The sequence below is a fragment of the Exophiala mesophila genome, assembly GCF_000836275.1.
Source record: "Exophiala mesophila strain CBS 40295 unplaced genomic scaffold supercont1.5, whole genome shotgun sequence".
Classification (NCBI taxonomy): Eukaryota; Fungi; Ascomycota; class Eurotiomycetes; order Chaetothyriales; family Herpotrichiellaceae; genus Exophiala; species Exophiala mesophila.
Window position 1 is genome coordinate 81,173 of NW_015622508.1, and position 14,886 is coordinate 96,058.

A 14,886-nucleotide genomic window follows, 5' to 3' on the forward strand; every position below is an offset into this window, starting at 1 on the left:
ATCGACCTCAACTAAAAGATGCCCTAAAGGCTAATAATAACGACCTAATAACCATGTACGTAACTAGGTACCTGAGGTAGGTAATAATAATAAGATAGGCACATATGGATGGGCTTTATTTCTCTTATCTTCGCGATGAATGCTTTGGGATTCAAAATGTTAATCAGACCCTGCAGACTTCATGAACAGGTCCATACCTAAGTAGCCACGATCTACAATACCTGGCACGTAATATCGGCCCCTAATCGTGGTATTCAAACAGACACCAAGAAAAGACAAATTCGACAGCATTGATTCTACTCCATTCATCTTAGACCACAAACCACTCTTCCTTCATTCACAAATATTCGTATATATCTCATGTCTCGGTAGACAAGACCTGGTCACATATCGACCTATCACCCCATTCAGAACATATGAAATTCGTTCGTCGTCGCCCACATCTGCATAATCTGGTCTGCAGTCAAATCCTGCCGCGACATATCCTTCGTATCCACCAAGACCAACCTGCAGCCTCTGCGCTTTTTATTCATAAATGGCCTTCACTGCTCTTCATCGGGAGTGCGGTCTGTCGTCACGTAGGTGAGACGGGCTTGACACTTGATCAGAGCAAGTTCTCAAGTCAAAGTGGCCATCATGGCTCTGATCATGCCAGGAGTGGGCGCGGCTGACCGTGCACGACCTAACCACATCGCATCAGGATCAATCTTGTTTCAGGGTATTCATTTCGCAACGAGCGACATCCTACCTCGGCGATCCTTCCTGACCTCGAGGATTTCTTCGCCCCTCCGTTCAAGAATCACCTCGGCACCCCGAGGGGAGGGCGATCTCTCCCGGACCCGTTCCACCTTGACAATCTCTGTCCCTCCACGTTCGGAGCGTCTTTCGCGTCTGAGAGATTTTCGTTCTACTTCAAGGCGTCGAATTTCCTCCGTAATTTCCCAGTCTGTCCTAGCCGGCTTTCGGTCGACTACCAGCGCCAGAGGGCCAACGTGGACCGAGTTCGAGTCTTCAAAGTCGACTTCACGCGTGATTTTGCGCTCGATGAATGATTCGTCGCTCACAGATGAACCCCTCCTCCGGGTGCGATTGGTCGGCGCGGGCGAGACTTCTCGGACCAATTTCTCCTTCTCAATAATGGTTTCCTTGATGACTGGAGAGGATCCTCGACGAGATCTTCGACGAGACCGTGACCGGTGACCCTTTGGAGATGGAGATCGTACCGATAGTGCGTCCCACTCGCGAACTGATCGAGGAGCTTCGGCAAGAGGAACTGTCTTGATTTCTTCCACCTTTTCATATTTCTTTTCCTCGACAATATTACCGCCACCACCGTGGACGCTTGGGGCCCGCAGACTTGGCGCACGTATACTCGGAGCACCTGAGGCTGGAGCTGGCTCAATCAAGCGCGTGGTCGTGGCTGAGACACGGTTAGAGCCAGGTGGAAATGACGTTAATAGCAAACAACAATTCACTCACTTTCTCGATACTCTTTGCTCAAAGTGAAGATCTCGTCAATGTTGTCTGGTCCCAAAGCTTTCTCGATAACAATTGTCCGTTCATCCTGTCAATGTAAGCATCGCACCCCTTTGGGCGAAATGGATACAGCCTACCTCCTCGTAGAAAGGGTAACCCAGGTCGAACAACACCTTGGTGTTCACCAACCTCTTGGGCATGCGAGTCTTTCCGCGGCGCGGATATGGCTTCTCTTCGATGACCTCCTCCCTCTTTTCTTCAATGAATTCTTCTTTGACAGTCCGCCGCTCTGGCGAAGGGCTATTTCTAGCCTTACGAGACACCCACTCCCTCTCACGATACTCTCGGAAACCATCGTCGCCGTAGTAGTCCGGATCTTGGACGCGAACGTCGTCATAGTATTGTTCATATCGGGGATGCCTCTGTGGAGGCGAAGTCGGCAGAGGAACGGGGATCAACTCTCGTGGTGGAATTGGTCTCGCAGGACGATAGCCCTCATCGTATTCGTAAGGACGCCGAGCGGGTTGGCGATCAAAGGTGTCGAGACTTGACTGGCGTCTGAGGATACCCGGGCGAGGAGGAGGTTCATGACGTGCATTATAGGGGACCATCTGACCTCGCTGAGCACGAGGATCGTAGTACTCGGTTTCATGGTAGTATTGCTTGCGTTCGACAGGATTGCGAGATCCATAACGCTCGTCCTCGTAGTATCTCTCATCCTCGTAGAGTGGTGGTCGACGGGAAGGGGCAGACCCATAGTCATAAGGGCGATCTAGGACGGGCGGACCGCGGAGATCTCGTTCGCGGGCGAAGCGATCGCTGTCCCATCGTTGAGGCGGAGGATCTCGGTAGGGAAGACTACCTTCGGAGTAGTGAGGGTCAGGTCGATACCTGGACATGCTGTCAACGCTGAAAGGGCTTCAGGAGGTGTGTGATGGATGTGGTCAGATCGTGAACCTGTACTTTGTGACTAGGTGACTAGGTGACTGGATGCAGATCGGATGTGCGGTTCGGGACGGGGCAAGGGCCACAGAGAGGTCAATTCAAGCAACCTAGCAAATTCTTGGAAGTTGGTAAGGCCAAAGTCGTTCGCCAGCGCCAGCGTCTCCAGAAGAAGAGACGGAGTGAGGAAATGCAGATTCAGGCGGGGCAGGGAGGAAGGCTGGCCTGGCACCTGGTAGGAAAGGTATGGAAGGTGTGATCCTGTGTGCCGTGCCTGCTTGACATGGATTCCCACACCAAGGCTGACGACGTCAGCAGATCAAAGCCAAGAAGCTGCAACAACTCCAGCAACTGCACACGATCAACTCAACCTCAACACTTGTTTCTCATGTCTCTCAATCAGTGCAAGACGACCTGGGAAATCTGTTGATGATAATAAAAGTACCAGAACGCCCACACTGGCCTAAGCCTTTTCACTTCTTCCCACGTGGCTGGGCCATCCCTGGGAGAAATCGATTCTCTCGGCCATTAATCCGACTGAACGCCAATGACGTCGCTTTGCTACCCAAACCACAAAGTACTTATCCTGTTTCCGCTCCCGCAAGTCACCCCAGCCTCCTTTGAGTCCTTTCTCCCCTGCCACAGTTGCTCTCAGACGACTCATTGCACACGCCACTCCAGCTTGGGCACGAGCTGAGAAAGAAGAGGTGGCATTTGAGAGCCCAAGAGACTTCTGGAGGAATATGATGCACGTTGGCTCAAAGAAAACGGCAAAAGAACCTTGCATATGAAGTGGGACTTCAACAGTAAATCTGTCTCTCTGCACCTGGCCGTCCTGCCGACCCTTGAATGTTGGATACCTCGCATACAATTGCATACAATTGATCACTCCTCCGCCCAGTGCTCTACCAGCACAGCAATGCTGCGCCAGAACCACTGCATCAACCCAACAATGAATACATTGACCCGACACGCGCGATAGATCCCCTGTTCTTGCCCATCCATACACAATGCGTTCCACCGCCCCCAATAACTCCATGTCTCTCAGTATGTTGGTCTCAGACTCAGTTCCTAGTATGATGCCTCCCAGTGTGCCGATCAAAAGTAATCATCCCTGCGCCTTGGTATCCTTCTGTTGAATCGTGCTCTATCATGTTCACTCCGTAATCATAAGCCAGTCGTGTCGACACAAAGCCACTTTCTGCCGTCTGTTATGCATCTTTACCGCCTGCATTGATAGCAGCTGCAGCAGAGCCTCCTCCAGTCAGCTTGGCTGCCTGGATCGCGCTCATCTTGTGTGCCCAACCTGGGGCTGGTTGAGGTCGTCTGACAGTTCGAATCTCATCGGTCGAGACACCGGGTACTCGGATATTGTACTGTCGCTCCAAGACGATCTGAAGATCCCGAACCTCCAGACTGGTCGATCCGCGGAGTTTGGCCAACTTGCAAGCCGAAGACACAAGCTCGTCTACGAAATCGTCTGCCACGCCGAGAAAAACCTATAGATCAATTAGCCAAGACATGTCAGAATGAGGGTCTGTGAACGCACTTCTTCTGCTTCGGGATCCAGCTGCTCGTCAGGTCCTGGTCCGCAAATCTCTCGAACGAGCTCGTTAAGTTTCTTCTTCGACAACACCCGACCGTCTTCGCTGGACTCGAGGACATAGCCAGGAAGTGCTGAGATGGCAGGTTGTGCAAGCTGGCCGGGGAGGCCAACACCAGCACCACCCGTCAGAGTCGGTCGCGAGGGAGGCATTTGGACAGCTTTCGGTTCCGTGACTTGAAGATTCTTGGTGATGGCAGGTGTAGCGGTCTTTGCGGCGTTGATACTATTGTTGAGCGGGTTTTGATGGGCGTTTGCTTGGGCGCTTTGTTGCAAACCTTGCGGCTGCATGCTTTGGCCGGCCGAGACGGGGCGTTGCGCGGCAGCGATGTCTCCGGGTTGACCTGAAGGAGGAAATGATGGTTGTGATGCAGAAGCCGGAGTTTGTTGGGCTCCAGTTGAAGATGCGGCTTGGCTCAATTGTGCGGGTGCGGCAGATGGACTGCCTGGCTGTGCAGCACCAGTTGCCTGACTACGCGCGGCATTAACTGCCGTTTGAATCGTGAATGCTTGAGGTCCTTGACCACCCGCTTGCAGTTGTGCCGAATTGACCTGTTCTGCGCCGTCAGCTGCTGCAGCTGCCGGCTTACTGAACTGGTGTTGTGGCTGGGCTGAACGAAACTGATCCTGCTGTTCGTTGAATTTCTTCATAAACGAAGTACTCTCGTTGATGGCTCGATCGCACTGGGCAATTTTGCTATTGAAGACTTCGGTCTCTTGCGGATTCAACGGGTTCCCCGAGCTGTTGCGTTGTGCAGCTTGTCGGTTAAAGTCGGCCTTTTTCTGCTTGGCTACCTGGAGCCTTTGCATAGCCTGTCCGAGTCTGGTTTTTGCCTCCCGCAACCATATCTCAGCAGGCTCCGACCCTTTGGTCATCGCTGGGGGGTAATAAAAGTGGTGTTCGTTCACCTTGCGCTGAATTTCAGGAGACAGTTGAGAAAATTGAACACCACTCCCAGAGCCTTGTTGGGCAGGAGCGCCCGGTGCCTTTTGGGCTTGAGCCGCTGCCTGCACCTGCCCTTGGCTGTGAGCATGCTGTTGGGCTTGCTGCTGGCTATGTTGTTGTGCTGCTTGTTGTTGCTGTTGAGCCTGTTGTTGCTGTTGCTGCTGCTGTTGTTGTTGCTGTTGTTGTTGCTGCTGCTGTTGCTGCTGTGCTGCTTGCTGCTGCTGCTGCTGTTGTTGTTGTTGCTGGCTCTGCATTCTCTGTCGCGCCTGTGACCACTGCTTCATACCGTTCATGAGCAGAGTGCTGGTTTTGACCAATGATGCATACGCTTCGTTGTACTTGGGGTCTCCCTGAGGAGTCGAATTGATGACTTCCCAAAATCTTTTCACGGCAGCTTCATACTGCTGCTTCTGTCCGGGATTGAGCTGGGGCAACTTTTGTACCTGTTCGGGACGGATGAGCGACGCCTGTTGTTGAGGCGCCGGCTGGGGGCGTTGAGCTGTCGCATCCATCCTGCTTGGGGTAAAGAGAATGCGGTATGACCGAGCGAATCTTGAATTCGACCACAGAGCACGTCTTGGACTGGTCGAGGGGTGACCAATGAATTGAGGTCTGACAGGATCGAGGAGTTGGATTGCTGATCAGATTGGGTGGGAGGGTATGACGGGCTAAGACTCGTTCGAAAAGCGTGCAACCGTATTACGACCAGAGCTTAGGCCACGTCAACGTTGGTCGACTCGTTGAAAGTGTCTTCAAAATGGGTGCGAAGCGAACGGTCAGAGTCAGATGGAGAGGGAGGATGAGCCTCGGTGGCTGCAAACGCAGCTAGTACGAGGAAAAGGTGAAGCCAGAACGGGGAAAGATGCAGAGATGACAAGAAGTTCTCAAAGTCATCAAGGACGCAGTGACACTCCTACAGGACGAAGAGTCGGACAGGTCGAGGATCAATCATGGTTGTTTGATGGTAGTCTGTCGTTGGTTCGTTATTTGAACAAGCCGCCTTCTGGCTCGGCTATGATGCCAGATTCGTCGGTGGTCAGTTGTTAGAGAGCCACGATACAAGGCACAAGTGGGGAGCAGTGGGAGCCTCCCGAGCCTGTCTGCCTGGTTTTTAGATGCCTTGAGATGCCAAGGGCAGGCCTAAGTGGCCGAGATTTCTTCCTTCTCGGGGCCCCTAAAGAGGGGTATCTTAGGGGCCTCGGGTGTCATTGGGGCCGAAGATCAGGGAAGTTGGTGCACATGGATCATGCTTGAATGTCCTTGGGGCGTCAAGGGACTCTGATTACTCCGTAAAAGGTATGTTCACCTGATCTTGGATACGGCCAGTATGCATTATTAAGGTAGGTAGTCATTTACCTGGAGACACATGTAAGGACTGACTGTGCTCAACTCGACTGCATTTGACCTCTCACAAGGATGTGCATCACAAATTCATAACAAAGCCATGACAATAGGCATCGAATTACTCACCGCCATCGTGTGACTCTGAGGTGCTGTAGGTTCAACGACCTTAACTAAGCAGCAAGCTTAGAAGTACATATCAGGTATTGTCACTTGCCACGCTCTTGATCCAGCCATCGACGTCAGCTTTCAAACTTGGCGAATACAGCCAGGTAAATTCGAGGTCTTCCTTTGCAATCTTTTGTGTGTCAGATCCAGCAGCCTGGTTCGGTGGTAGCCTCCTCAGGTCCACCTGTTTGTTCAACTCCAGTTCCTTATCGACTCGTGCCTGGCGATAGTCTTGCCAAAAGGTCAGCGATGCCTCGAAACTTACCATACCCTTTTTCGATGCAGCTAGCAGGAGTGCAAAGGCATAGACATCCTCAAACGCTTGACTAATGCCCAGACCTGCGGATGGAGGTATGGCGTGCGCGGCATCCCCTAATATCACCACTCGTCTGTTTACAGAAGACCATCTGTCGAGCTCGGGTACAAGGTAAAACGGCCACACAATCATCCTTGTCACATCAATAATTTTGGTTGAAGTGACCGCGATGTCTCCAAACACCTGAGCGTCTTCTTGCAGGAAGGTGACCAACGATTCCTTATCGGCAAGGAAATCCTCCCACCCCTCCCGACTCAGTTCTTCCATCCGTCTCTGCTTGCCAATGAATAACTCTGAGCCATCGACCTTCTGAGGAGCCACAATGAATGCTCCAACACCTCGGGCAATGATAGTCAAAGCTTTAGAGATCTTCTTGCCAAAGTGTGTCACAGGGACCGACGGCACGCTGGCATTTATGCCGGCCATGTTTGTGAACTTGGGTACCAGGTGTGGGTAGAGATATTTGCGGACGGATGAGTGAATGCCATCGGCGCCAACCAGACATGAGGCCCTTAGCATTTGTCCGTCTTCGGTCTGCCATGTGATGTAATCGGCCGTCTCCTCCACAACATGCGAGAACTTGTGTCCATAGACGACACGGATGTCCTCCGCATGAACTTTGCTCAAAATGAGATCAATAAGCTCGTACCGGTAAATTCGATTTGCTGGATATCCATATTTTTCCTTGTTGCCAAGTTCATAGACCTCAAGCAAAGTCGCCGTCGGCGGTTTGAATCTCCGACTCATCAAAATTGAACCCACTTTGACGGACGTCTTCATAGAGATTCAGAGCAGCGAGAACCTGGAGCCCATTAGGCGAGAGCATCACGGCACCACCAATTTTGAGAGGGCCTTGCCACGATTCGTAGACCGCGGGTGTAATGCCTTGTTGGTGCAATGCCAGCGCCAAGGTCAGGCCTGAGAGACCCGCACCAATAATTGCAACTCCTTCGGCCATATCAGATGGAATATGTGTGTTACAGGTGATTAGCATCTATTGAGAGCACTTAGTAGGGTGAGGATGATTAGTACTGTAAGCTGACTAAACAGGCCTGAAGTTGCATTAGCCCTGACAAAGAGCCTGTTCAAATGGTGCAACAACAACACTCGAATAAGCATCTGACGAACTCAAAGCAGAAGAAGAATCTGAGCGAGTTCAATGTTAAAGACATGGATACTATTGCGAGGCACTCCAGACTTAGGGGCCTTAAAAAAAAGATCGGCCCCGGGGGAGCAACTGACAGGGTCTGAGTTAAAGCAATTGATGGACCTCGGAAAACTTGGGACTAACGCAAACCCAAATGTGACAAAAGTCGCGAGATATTGAGGTCTTTGAGGTTAATGACGTCGACTATCAAGGCAGAATTCGACGCAAACAGGCCTTTGATGAAATATCTACGAGATCCAAAGCCTTGGGGCCAGCGGGCCCAGACAAACCTAAGCAAGTTGATCCGCATCTCCCCTTCCCAGGGCTCGCCATTGGTAGCAGCGTGTTTCCGACGAGGAAGACGAAGAGAAATTTGCGGAATATGGACGTCAAGGACATGGACGAAAGAGGCAAACGCGAGCGTAGGGAAGCAGAAGATCGCCAGATCTGACAAATTAACCTCCATGGATTTCAGGCAGGCTAGAGCACTCGGTATTTCAATACTTGAACAAGGACTCTGACGCAAAAGGAATGCGCTTGTATCGTATGAATAAGTGCATTTGGTATAAGACAACGCTGATAGCCTCACGACAACAACCGTTGTATCAAAATAGAGAACATCATCACGAAAGAATTTTTTGAAATAGCTTAAGAATTCCACCATTCAGTGTCAGTCATATAGCATTAAATTTTGGGCAAGAAAACTTGGGACTAGGGTCTTAAGTTATATGCTAGAGCAATAAGGGTGGGAGAGCACCGAAAGACAGTACCTAAAAGCTAGGTCGAGATTTGAAATGTTTTAAGGGTTATATAATTAATTTCTCAATAAAGTGTCAACAATTCGTATTGTCAATACACCGAGATTTATCCGGTGACACTTTGGCGGAGTGGTTAACGCGCTGCCCTGCTATAGATCAAATGATTTAAGCGGTATTAGGCAGTTCCTTCGGGAGCGCAGGTTCGAATCCTGCAGGTGTCGAATATTTTTTTGGTCGAAATCAATTTATGGATGCGAACCAGTACGCCCTAGCCGGCAGCCTGGAGAATTCACACGCCGCTACCTTTACCCAAAGAACCAATTACCCCGTGCGGCGGGTCAACTTGGAGGATTTTTGTCCCAGCGGTTATCGTGCTTGCATTGATCAAACCAATTCCACCGTGCCTGCCAGAAATTCAGATTTATTCTACCTCGCATTGTCTTGACCTAGAGATAAAATTGTGAGGTTTGCTCCGGCTATTCATTCCTGAGGTCAGCTTCTGTCACCCAGGCTGCCGGTCCCTTCCTCTGCGTGCCTTTTCTGTAAACATATGACATTCAAATGTGTTATAATCGTTAAGCCAACAGATGGTCCCGAGTATTCTGTCCTTGACTGTCCTCGCCTTCGTGCGAGAATCGCAACGATGGCTAATATCCAAAGGCAGAAACGACGAACCCCGTGAGGTTCTGGCTATCATACACCGAAATAACGACACCAATCACCCACAGGTGACTCAAATCTTCAACGAAATTGATCAGGCTATCAAGTACGAACGAGAGACTTACCCCACACAGCCCTGGAAAGAATTGGTTGCTTCCAAGGCCAGTCTCCGCCGATTGACAACCATCGTTGGCCTCGGTGTCATGATATAAATGATGGCCAAGTTTGTGACCTTGTGCGCTCCTCTCGCCCCCTTCTTCTTCACTATGCGCTATGTGTCGACACAACGAGTCGGCTGATTTTTGGGGTCCTTGCTAAACACTGATACAATGATTTGAATCGTCATGTTGAGGCTGAAGACAGAGGTAAACATTTCAGTTGGCGACCCCTGATATAGACTTCAGCGATATTTCGGTCATCACCACTGATTAAGAACTTTTCGAGAACTGTCCGCACACTATCCCCCTCTTGGACCATTGTCATGACACCATCGTCAGTTTCAGTCCGGATCACGAGACCGTCAAAATCCTTCCCGACCTGGAAGTTTCCCACCTTGTGGTCTAAGCTGCACACTCTTGCTCCTCCTAGTGTAGCCAGATAGAAACACTGCCAGACAGAGAGGGAAGGGTCGCCATGCATCAGTTGTCGTGCGTTGGACACAATGATAGCCTGACGAATCGCGTCGAGAATGCTAGAGGAGAAGCCGCCGCCATTGTCGGTTCCCAATCCGACTTTGATCCCAGCCTTGAGAAACCGGTGGATAGGTGCGGCCATGAAGCCTCCGCCGACGGTCGTGTTGGCTATCGGGCAGTGGGCGACGCCACTATCTGCCTGACGGAGCTTTTCAATCTCCTCGTCAGTCATCAGTGTACAGTGGGCGAGGATGGTTCTGTTTGTGAGCAGACCATAAAATTTATATAAATCTGCCTCGTTGGCGAATTGTGGAAAAAGACTGAGCGTCATGTCAATCTCTTGTCGAGCCTCGTTAAAATGTGTTTGAATCGGTAAGTCTGGATTCTGTGTGGCGATCTTACCGAGACCGGCGAGTAAGTTATCAGTGCAGCATATGGCAAAGCGCGGAGTGAGAACCGGCTTGATTAAGATCCCGGTCGCATCAATACCTCGAATATAGTCTATCACACTCTGGGTGACCTGTAATGATTCGGCGTCATCTTTATCTTTATAGTACGATGGAGCGTGACGGTCCATGTTACATTTACCAACCAGTGCTCGCTGACCTTTCGCCAGACAAACATCGGCTAAGACTTTTGTTGCGTCACCATGGAGAGATCCGTAATATGAGCATGTCGTTACTCCCTGTTTAATAAATCCAGCGACACACGCAGAGTAAAGTCTTTTTGCATGTTCGGGATCTTGAAAAGCTGCCTCATTTGGAAAGGTGACCTGGTTCAACCAGTCGAGAATATGAAGACCGCCACCAAGGCCTCTCTGACCCCACTGGCATGCATGATTGTGCGTGTCAACAAAGCCAGGGATCAGAAATTCGGTCTTTGAGAGGATCCTTAGACGGGGCTCTTGGGAAAGTTGAAGTCGGCCCAGCAAGCTCGGTAAGTCGTCGCGATGGACGCCACTGCTAATATGGATAATGCGGCCATCAGCCGCCACGACCAGGAGACAGGCCTCAAGGATCTCTATCTCTGTATCTTCCCGGCAATGGACCACAATTCCGTAGAAAGCTAGAGAATTGGCCATAATGCGGTGGCTAGAGGCGGGAGAACAGTTGGCAAGCAGGAAAATCTAGAGGGGTGTTGATGAGGCCCAAAGCTGTTTGTAAATACTGGACCTAACACTTCTCTAGAAGCACGTATGCCTCGTCGGATGAAGCGAAGATTGCGGGACCACTTGATGCCGAGCCGAATGTTGCTTATCAAGTTGGCCCACGGCCAACGTTCGTGCCACAGACTAATAACGAGATTTACGAGTACGGAGTAATGCCAGATGTAGAGATAAGCCAACAAGTGGGCAAATATGGACGCCTCAGGTACTTTGATGAAGAGGCCAACCATTGACTGGCGTGACGGACCACCCCGAAGGATGAGCAATCTTATCCCATTGAAAGCTAAGGTACCTACGGAGTATGCTTGCGAAGTAACGAGATTTTCTGGAAGAAGAAGCGCGGATCGTGTCCTCGTTGCGCCAATGCTCCACAGTCGAGATCTGCGTTTAAGGATTCTAGAGATCCACCGTAGACTTGGCGAATATTTTCGAGCAACCTTGTCGGGGTTGCGAATGAAGCCGTGATTCCAGCTGCTGCTCACACGCTGCTCTCTTGTTCACCCTTACTTGCGTCAATCCGGCCACGGTACTAGCAGCAATGACTGCTGTCCGGCTGTCACCTTCTGGGAGTCTCCTTCGCAGCTCGAGGCTCTTTGCACTTCCTCCCGCCATTCATGGCCCGAAGGAAGGTGACTTTGGCTCCGACACAGCTACCACCGCCCACCCCCTCCGAGCTGCCCTCGAAACCCCCCTTGTATCCTTGAATCGGGGAGACTGGGGTCTCAAACGCCACTTGCCAACAAAGACTACCACCAAATCCGGTACACCGACATTCAGAATAAAGAATGGAATTGATACAGCGGACCACGTTACCGATTTCGAATCCGCAGCAGATCATGTCCTTACCTTGCGCAAGTTCCAGGAACTGAACATCCGAACTGTCTTCCCTGTCAAGGACGACCGGTTCAAGCCTAAACTTACCAGTGTTTTCACGCCTGAATTAGACAACACCACAGACACACCCTTCCAGATCGATGTCCAAGCGAAGTCCTCATCACAATTACCCGCGCACCTACAAGCCAGTTTGGAGCAGTTTGAAAAAGATCAAACAGACTCAGCGGAACCTCAGGTTCAGCCTGTAGACCTCGCATCATCGAGCATCGATCCCGAAGCACCGAGAAGATGGCGTTTCGCAGGTCCTTATCTAGCAGGCATTAGTGAGCTGGAATTTAATGCATTTCTGGACAAGATTACGCCTCAAAAGGTGAAAGAGTTCAAAGCCTTGATTAAATCCGAGCTCACTAGGATTCGAACGCAAGAGAAGCGGTATGAGCTAGTCGCTCAAGGCCGCGCAGATGAACAGGCCGACGCAGCCATCGAATTAGGCGATGAAGATGTGGAACAGTACCTCAAAACCTTGCGATCAGATACCGCCAAATTTGGCCCTCTGATTGCGCAATTTTTCGATCTCGCAGATGGCCCTCGGCCAGTCGGGGTGGAAGACTGGCCGTACGGACGTCAAACCTTTGCGGCCGAGCAGTATAGAGAGTCCGGTCCTCCTGCTTTACATCCCTCGGCCGGGTTGACTTACCACCAAGCGGTAAACTACACCATCAACGATATCAAGAATGGGCCGTTGGTGGGCAATCGGGCCTTCCCCGCACGTATCCTGAACTCCTACAATATCACCAACGACATCATTCAGCCTGTTGTCGGTGTGGCTGGGTTCGTCGCCCGACTACGAGAGAAATCATTCAGGAAGAGGTCAATGGCCTGGGCAGCCGAAAAGGACGGGAAGAAAACGGTGGTTAGCCCGAAGTACGTGACCTTAAAAGAGGACGGTAGAGTACAGTTGACGGCGACGGTAATGGATGACTGGGTGTTGGAGAATGACGAGCCCGTGCCCAAGTCAGAAAGCGAGTCTGCTCGGCGCCCGGATGTCCTCCCTGCTGCTGCTGTCAACCGATCCTCCAGAATGCCTCAGCAAGACCGACGGAGAAGAGTCGTCATTGACCAGAGTATCGTCAACCACCAGGCGTAAAGCCACGAAGACGGCCAAAGCATCAATTCAAATAGAGCTGGCCCAACGCATACGGAGTCGTTATGTAACATATTTGTAGAGACATACATCTTTTGAGCATCCTTTAAAGACCTTGGCTATCTTTGAATGTGATCCTCTTCAATCGAATGCAGGACTAGTCTTCATCACATCAAAGCTTCTTCCAGAGGGATATTTCTGAAAAATAGATGCCAAGATCTTGTTGTCAGTACTGTCACGTGACCACGTTCTGAGAGTAGGTATTATCTAATCACTTGGCGATGAGGCCGCACAGTGATTTCTTGCCAAGGCAAACTTGGAACTTTGGGACCACGAAAATCAAATTGAAACCACGCCGCACTTTCATCAACACTCGTCTTCAACCACCGACAACAAGCCACAGCAACGTCAAGATGGGTCGCGTTCGCACAAAGGTGAGTCTACACAACTTGAAACCTGTGCTACAATGGATCAACAATTGTCTAACACGTAATCCTATCTCTAGACCGTCAAGAAGTCGGCCAAAGTCATCATCGAACGATACTACCCCAAACTCACCCTCGACTTCGAGACCAACAAGAGAATATGCGATGAAATCGCCATTATTGCCTCGAAGCGTCTTCGCAACAAGGTTAGTTACAAGCTACAGAAATCAGGCGTTCAAAAGGGTCAACCGTGCCTGGGAGGCTTGTCAGCACTATATGCTAACATGACTGATGATTAGATTGCCGGCTACACTACTCATCTGATGAAACGTATCCAACGAGGACCAGTACGAGGCATCTCCTTCAAGCTACAAGAAGAGGAGCGAGAACGCAAGGATCAATACGTGCCTGAAATCTCGGCCTTGGACTTCACCCAGAACACCGAGAGCGGACAGTTGGATGTGGACGCCGACACCAAGGACCTTCTCAAGGCTTTGGGCTTTGACTCGATCTCAGTCAACGTCGTCCCCGTCACCCAGCAACAGACCACCGAGAGAGGCCGCAGAGTTTTCGGCACCGATAGACCCGGTCGTCGCGACTAGATTCGTCCTCCTTTTGGACTTTTGCCGGCAATCTAGTAATTGATCATGATGATGATGGAGGATTACACTTCTTCAACTGGTGGGAGATTTCGGCCAGGAAGGACATGTGCAAGCAATCACAGATCTAACGGGAGTAAAATACCCGGGAGGTAGACCTGGTGGAGGCTTCGTCCGATGTAAAACCAGGTATCATCTGCCTTGGGCAGCAGCTCCATCCTTTAGGAGACACCGACATGTTGGTCCTCAAGGAGAGCGCTGCCCTGGTAAGGGTCTGAGCCACGATCCTGATCCATAAAAACAACAAAATTCCACAACTACAAGGTGTCGCCTAGTCCTTAGGACGAAGCTTGATTGCCAAAATGTTTCGTTTCCTCCTTCCCTGGTTTGGTGTCTCGCGGTCAACGCAGTCGAGTCGTCTTCTCAACGTTGACACTGCTTGGAAGTATGAGTATGGACTGAATCCCTTCAGATGTGTTCTCGTGGCAAAATCAGTCCTCATCATCCCATTGACTTCAACTCTCCGCAAGACTAACCCGCCCTCTAGATTTAAATGGTCAGGTCAGCAACAGCGTAGATGACCTGCTATAAATATCATGGAATGCACTTTTTTACAACTAGAATTAGCCACTTAGTCGTTGTAGTTTAGGAAGCCGATTCTACACCGTGACGGTGTAAAGGGTGGACAGGATTAGACGGTCTCAAAGATCTGGGTTCAAGATGGGGTTGT

At 50.7% G+C, this 14,886-nt stretch overlaps 6 protein-coding genes and 1 non-coding gene across 8 annotated transcripts; 3 read left to right on the forward strand and 4 right to left on the reverse strand.

Annotated features, from left to right (window-relative positions):
- Positions 1-145: 145 nt before the first annotated feature.
- PV10_06837 lies at positions 146-2,836 on the reverse strand. 2 transcript variants are annotated; one of them, XM_016371679.1, is made up of 4 exons: positions 1,614-2,836; positions 1,480-1,564; positions 749-1,420; positions 146-682 (listed from the first exon to the last, which is right to left on the reverse strand). In XM_016371679.1, the coding sequence occupies exons 1-4, from the start codon at positions 2,373-2,375 to the stop codon at positions 618-620; spliced, it is 1,584 nt and encodes a 527-aa protein (XP_016221011.1). In that variant the 5' UTR covers positions 2,376-2,836; the 3' UTR covers positions 146-617. The 2 variants fall into 2 exon arrangements, with proteins under 2 accessions (XP_016221011.1, XP_016221012.1); XM_016371680.1 differs by having other exon boundaries at positions 146-1,420.
- A 350-nt stretch (positions 2,837-3,186) lies between these two features.
- PV10_06838 (uncharacterized protein) lies at positions 3,187-5,914 on the reverse strand. Its single transcript, XM_016371681.1, has 2 exons — positions 3,968-5,914; positions 3,187-3,917 (listed from the first exon to the last, which is right to left on the reverse strand). Exons 1-2 carry the CDS (start codon positions 5,477-5,479, stop codon positions 3,630-3,632), a joined length of 1,800 nt encoding a protein of 599 aa, XP_016221013.1. The 5' UTR covers positions 5,480-5,914; the 3' UTR covers positions 3,187-3,629.
- A 403-nt stretch (positions 5,915-6,317) lies between these two features.
- Positions 6,318-7,750, reverse strand: PV10_06839 (uncharacterized protein; the record flags this gene model as incomplete). Its single annotated transcript, XM_016371682.1, has 2 exons — positions 6,318-7,566; positions 7,622-7,750. The coding sequence occupies 2 exons, from the start codon at positions 7,748-7,750 to the stop codon at positions 6,508-6,510; spliced, it is 1,188 nt and encodes a 395-aa protein (XP_016221014.1). The 3' UTR covers positions 6,318-6,507.
- A 1,062-nt stretch (positions 7,751-8,812) lies between these two features.
- PV10_06840 lies at positions 8,813-8,918 on the forward strand. The gene has a single exon. It is a non-coding gene; the product is annotated as a tRNA-Ser (tRNA).
- Positions 8,919-9,699: 781 nt separating this feature from the next.
- Positions 9,700-11,267, reverse strand: PV10_06841 (guanine deaminase; the record flags this gene model as incomplete). Its single annotated transcript, XM_016371683.1, has 1 exon — positions 9,700-11,267. The coding sequence occupies exon 1, from the start codon at positions 11,068-11,070 to the stop codon at positions 9,700-9,702; it is 1,371 nt and encodes a 456-aa protein (XP_016221015.1). The 5' UTR covers positions 11,071-11,267.
- A 360-nt stretch (positions 11,268-11,627) lies between these two features.
- Positions 11,628-13,298, forward strand: PV10_06842 (uncharacterized protein). Its single transcript, XM_016371684.1, has one exon. The coding sequence runs from the start codon at positions 11,693-11,695 to the stop codon at positions 13,133-13,135; it is 1,443 nt and encodes a 480-aa protein (XP_016221016.1). The 5' UTR covers positions 11,628-11,692; the 3' UTR covers positions 13,136-13,298.
- A 184-nt stretch (positions 13,299-13,482) lies between these two features.
- Positions 13,483-14,595, forward strand: PV10_06843 (40S ribosomal protein S17). The gene is made up of 3 exons (XM_016371685.1): positions 13,483-13,566; positions 13,638-13,763; positions 13,857-14,595. The coding sequence occupies exons 1-3, from the start codon at positions 13,546-13,548 to the stop codon at positions 14,157-14,159; spliced, it is 450 nt and encodes a 149-aa protein (XP_016221017.1). The 5' UTR covers positions 13,483-13,545; the 3' UTR covers positions 14,160-14,595.
- Positions 14,596-14,886: the final 291 nt, after the last annotated feature.